This window comes from Arachis duranensis, chromosome 9 (genome assembly GCF_000817695.3).
Source record: "Arachis duranensis cultivar V14167 chromosome 9, aradu.V14167.gnm2.J7QH, whole genome shotgun sequence".
NCBI classification, from domain to species: domain Eukaryota; kingdom Viridiplantae; phylum Streptophyta; class Magnoliopsida; order Fabales; family Fabaceae; genus Arachis; species Arachis duranensis.
The window spans coordinates 9,846,295-9,852,294 of NC_029780.3; the positions used below are offsets into that span (position 1 = coordinate 9,846,295).

Here is a 6,000-nt window from a genome sequence, read left to right on the forward strand (position 1 = left end):
TTTTTTTTTCTTCATGGCATTTGAGATCTTTTTTTCCTGGTTTGATCCAAGTTTGTTCTTGGGCTGACCTCTTGTTTTGACACGTGATGGGCTTTGAAGGTCATTCACATTGCTTAATGTCGCTTCTTCCTGGGTTAACAAACTTTTTCCTTTGCTTCTCTCTTGATATTCTTCCATCTCTACCATGACCTTGTCAAATGCTCGGTGCAGAATTCCAGTTAACTCCTTAGACTCGGATGCAAATTCACATATATTGTGCGACTGAAACACCAATTTGTCAAATCTCTTACTTCTTGGCTCCAGTATAGGTTCATCTTGGCTGCTCTAGATGTGTGTGTGCCTCCTCTTTATGTTCTTGCTCCAGCGTTCCAATATGTATTTTGGTGCCACGTTATCCACTCGTTCAAAGCTTAAGACGCTTAGGGAATGGCGGCACAATATGCCCCTAGACTCAAACAGCAAGCAATGGCACTTTACATCTCGTGATACTGCGTCATAGGTGACGACAAACTTGTTGAATGTGGAGTTGAAAACCTACTCTATGACTTCATATGTTGTGAAACCTAAGGTGGAATGCATTGATCTTGTGATACAGTTCACTTTACCTCTGAATTGGGCTTGAACTTCCCTAAACTTCTCATGGGTATATACATGCTGAAACTGTGCCTCTATTACTGATTTTGTTGCGCACGGTATCACGATGTGAAAATCTGCAGCATCGAATTCTCTCTCTACTTGTTCTCTGCTTGCTAGGCAATTGTTGTATTGCTTCACGAATTGTCTCAATGAGCTATTCCGTGTGATGAACTTGTTGAAAAATGAATGCATGCTCTCGCTCCTTTGTGTGCTTCTCATCCCAGCCCAGAAGTGGTGATCCAAGTAAACTGGAATCCATATATGCCGATCCTCGAACAGTTCTGCAAACCAAATCGAACCCATAATGTGTGGTGAACCGAAAACAGTACATGCTTTGGAAAAAAAAGATATGAGCATAAAAATAATTCGAATTGAAATCTCAATTACCTGAAAGCTACTTGTTGCCTCCGAGGCCATACTTTCTGAGGAAATCGATCCAGTTTCTGTCAAATGCTTCTTTTCTGTACGAGTTCCAAACAACATGCCTCATCTCTTGTTTAATTTCGTTGTGTGCCTTGTAGCCATTTAATTTGCTTTGGATCTTCTTCATAATGTGCCAGATGCACCAGCGGTGAATTGTTGTTGGCATGCACAACTCAATTGTCCTTTGAATCGATGCGCATTGATCGGTAAGAATACCTTTTAGTGCCTTCCCTCCTATGCAACATAGCCAACACTCAAATAGCCATTTGAATGATTGGATGTCCTCATTTTTCATCAGCGTACATCCAAGAAATGTCGACTGGCCGTGGTGATTCACGCCCACAAAAGAACCTAAAACCAAATTATACCTGCATAAAAAACAAGCAGACGGTGGTGAACCGAAATATAAACATGCACTGAACATCAAAAATATATATGAATGAACCGAATACCTGTTTGTGTTATAGGTGGTGTCAAATGAAACCACGTCTCCGAAATAATCAAATGTAGCCCTGCTTCTTGCATCAGCCCAGAATGCATGTTTAATGTAGTGATCGCCTTTAAGGTTGAGCTCAAAGAAGAAATTTTGGTTTTTCTCTTTCATTCTTACTAGGTACTTCCCAAATTCTTTGGCATTGTCTTCTTCGAAAATATTCCGTACTTCTCTTGTAATGTAATTCCTCACATCTTTTTCAATAAAACCTAGTTTACGGTGGCTGCCAGCTGCTGCCACAAATAATTGGTAAGTTTTGCTCGGTCTGATTCTGGCTTCCTCGTGGGTTTCGATGGTGCGACACACAAACATGCTAATCTCCCTGTGTTGTTTGAGCATCTCAACTTGGTCTAGACAACAAGGATGTGAGTGATTCAAAACAACTTTGGAAATTGTCCAAAAACCAACATCCTTCATTATGTGTACGCAAATTCTGGCCGGACAATTTAACCCAGCTAAAAAGTTTGTCTTCAAAGTTGGAGATATCTTGGATTTTTACCTCCCCTCTCTAGAGCATACAGTTAGTTGATTCTTAATCTTGTCTCCATCCCGAGTCGTGTTCCTTATTTTTGTAGAAAAACCGGCAAGTTTGGAATAATGCTTGTAGAACTTTTCAGCTTCTTCTAGTGTCCTGAAAATCATTCCCACCTTTGGGATAAATTTTTCATCCACAACACAGCTGGTCTGCACGGTAAACCGAAATCTTAATTATGGTGAAAGAATTATATAATGCTTAGAGAACAAAACAGAATATATTCGTCTAATTTTTTTTACTCCTTTCTGCATACCGAACCGAACACATGCACATGGTGAATCAACTCTTTAGCACTTACCGAACCAAAAAGTTACTCACAGTTACTCATATTTAGTCACACTTACAGTTACCCACAGTTATATATTATCAATTCAATTCAATTCAATTCAGATATAGATCACCTCAGTCCATTCAATTCACTTCAAATAAAATTAGTAATTTCATTCCATTGAATTAGATTCAAAATTCAATAATCCAAACCTCATCAAATTGATACGTTTCGGAAGAATTATCCAAATCGCACTCATTCAACTGATTTGAAGTTGATTCATTCATTGTTTCAATTCAGAAGTGCAAATCGAAGAAGAAAATGAAAAAGAAGATGAACGACGAAGCTAATTACGTTGAAGTCAATCCAGATCCATAATGCAGAGAAGAAAAACGCAAATAGAGGAGAACAACGAATTTAATTAGGTTGAAGAAGAAGAAGAAGGAGAACAGGAAGAAGAAGAAGAAGAATGCGAACAAAGAACAAGAAGAAGAACGCGAACAAAGAAGAAGAAGAAGAAGAAGAAGAAGGTACTTAGATTACATTATATGAAAAGGTTTACGTTGAGAAAGGTTTACGTTGAGAAATATTGATCATGCAAAAGAAGAATTACGTTATATATGTTATATGAGACGCATGTAAAATAAACGAGTGTGTGGATAAGGAAAAACGCGTAGAGTGAAAAATACTTAGATATCATCCATGTAATTTTTACATGAATGTAAAGCTTTTCCATTTTTTTAAATATCATTCACATAATCAATGTTAAAAAAATTATTTTTACTGAAATAATATATAATTAAATTTACGTGTAAAATTCTTATACAGTAACAACATATTAAAATTAAATTCTTAATTTATTTCAATTTTATTTCTATCATCTAATGTTACTCTTATCGCTAACCTTTAATAATTAACCTTTGGCCAATTTTTTTTACTAATTTTGTTCCCTTCCACCTAGTACCATCATCATCATTCATCATCCTCCGCACTCTTGTCTCTCACTCTCCAACCCTCGCTCCACCATTCAATCATCCCTTCTCCCCCTCACCTTATTGTAAGATACTCAAGAGTAGTGAACTGAGTAATGAAAATTGATAATTTTTGATAATGTGAAAGCATAATCAAGTTAAATGAACAAATGCTTTCGTACTAATATTTTTTTAAGAATTTGCAAGGGAATTCTAAATACTTATAAAGAGTTATACTTTGCACAACCCTTTAAAAATAAATAACAATAAAATATATAAAATTTAAAGATAGAGAGATTTTACTCCGTAAACTTTATTTTATTGTCAAATTTTTTTTTTATTATCCATCAATCTTCTAAGATGCTTGATAAACCATCACAAACAATAACACTTTGAAACACCTCATGTAACGACCTAATTTTCGACAGGTCCGAATCACTGTCAGTCGTCAGATACTACTTCTCAATAGCTCTATAAAACTCTAAACTCGATAATATTTATTACATATGAGCCTTTCGTACTTTAAACTCTTATCATATATTTTTTTTAGTAAACCCATTAGTAACAACCAAACACATCCACACAGATATACAGTATAAAAATTATATACCAATCTAACAGCAAAGTCAAATAGCAACAAGATTATAGAAAACTCTCATACATGCATACATCTCAAGTTAGTTCATACAAACTTGACATATATATATAGAAAAAAATATCAAGTCCTATCCCTAAAAAATGCTACAAAGGTGAGGGGAAGCAATGTTTAAAGAACAAAGACCATCTTTCCTACATTCTTTTCCATCATCGGGGCACAAGTCGGCAGACATCGTCTCAGGACTAGTTTCAAGCATCTCCTGTAGGGTTCAAAAATACAAGCTCCTTTGGCACCTCTCTGAATAGAACTCCACTGGTGGCAGACAAGTCGAGATCCTCCATCTGGGGAGAAAAGAAAAAGGAAAGGGTGAGAACCTATATGGTTCCCAGTAAGGCGACACCGTAAAAACACATCTCTCTCGTGAAACTTAGAGTTCTGCCTCTATTGTAACGACTCGCTTGCTAAGTCTCTCGGCTATTTCCGTATCACGGGCTCTGACATAATTCTATCTTGGCATCTTCCGTTGGGGTTAATGCCGCTCTTTTATGCTATTCTCTATGGCTATTGTTCCTAGTTTTATTATCTTAATCTGGGCTTTGGAGAACTTGTGATTATGCAACTTTAAATACAAACTGGAATCAGAGAATAGAAAATTAACAAGAAGCAGATAGCACGTAGCAGAAAGAATGAACAGTAAACAATCACAATCAAATGCGCAAACAGTTTATGATGCATGCCTGTTCCTAGCGCAGGTCATGAGCTCATGCGTCAGTTGTCTACCCCAACCCGACTTTACTGGGGGTGAACTCCAAATATGGTCTCTTTACTGTGTCAATTAGGCAAAACTATCATCATGGGTGAACTCATGTCAATTAGGATATCTTGGCATCACGGTAAGACATGCTATCAATTAGGCGAACATTCCCGCATTAGCAATCTCAGGCTATCAGTTAGGCGGGCACTTTCGCATTAGCAATTTGGCACAAGGCCCATTCAACATACATTATGCTATCAATTAGGCAGACACTCCCGCATTAGCAATCATAGGCTATCAGTTAGGCGGGCACTTCCGCATTAGCAGTTTGGCACAAAGGCCCAGTCAAACTATCCTTTTCATTCATTGTTTCTTATTTCCTTTCTTTTCATTATGCCTCCGCATCACCTTATAAATATACATACATCCGCATCACCACATAACTAAGCATACCTCCACATCACCATATTACTAAGCATACCTCCGCAACACCTTTTAACCTTAACCTTCTTAGGGATAACTTGCATTCTTATTTATTTTCTAACTTGTTTAGCCTAATACCTTTTTGGCGACAGTTTTCTATCTAACAATTAATATCACAAACGGACTCAGATTCGCGTAAACTTTATGTCCACATGTTCGTATTGAACTCAAGTTTCTAAAGGTCTAGAAATCATTTTTTTCTGGGCTGTTTGATGATAGATATTGAAGAACACCCGAGACTGTTGTTCTTAGATTTTTGGGATAGCACCTTACTATTTTGCTATGTAGTTCTTATGTTGTGAATACTTATGCATGAACTACCTCTCTTGGTAAGGTAATTCTAGAGATCCTAATCTTTAATTTGAATTAGGTTTTGTTGAATTTGGATTAGAATTGAATTTTATACAAGTTTTAGAATTCTGCTACTGCATTTATAAAGATTCAGGAAAAATAGCAAACAACAGTGTTTTTGTAAAATCCATAATAATTTCAATTCTAATCCGTTGCTTCTAAATTTTAGTGAGATTATACTCAAAACTTCTAAATTTTGGTGAGATTATACTCAAAACTCCTAAGTTTCAGAATCCACAAGTTTTGGGTTCATATCACTTCATTTGATTAGCTAATTGTCAATTAGAATTGGTGCCCTGTTTTCATAAATCAGTTCAGAGTTTCCAACAAGCAACCCAGCTTCCAAGTGACTTAATTAAGTCTACAAAATAGATCTGGACATGAAACTTGCACTCACTTAAAATAGACTGAGAGATCTTTAAAACTCTTTTGAAAGAAACTCAAAATGCCGTTTAAATCAAAAGTTATAGCGTCTGGAAGTTGGTACT

General features: G+C 36.4%; 1 protein-coding gene across 1 annotated transcript; it reads right to left on the minus strand.

Annotated features, from left to right (window-relative positions):
- Nucleotides 1–1,343: 1,343 nt before the first annotated feature.
- On the minus strand, nt 1,344–1,969 carry LOC107464551 (protein FAR1-RELATED SEQUENCE 5-like). The gene is made up of 2 exons (XM_052254181.1): nt 1,512–1,969; nt 1,344–1,410 (listed from the first exon to the last, which is right to left on the minus strand). Exons 1-2 carry the CDS (start codon nt 1,967–1,969, stop codon nt 1,344–1,346), a joined length of 525 nt encoding a protein of 174 aa, XP_052110141.1.
- Nucleotides 1,970–6,000: the final 4,031 nt, after the last annotated feature.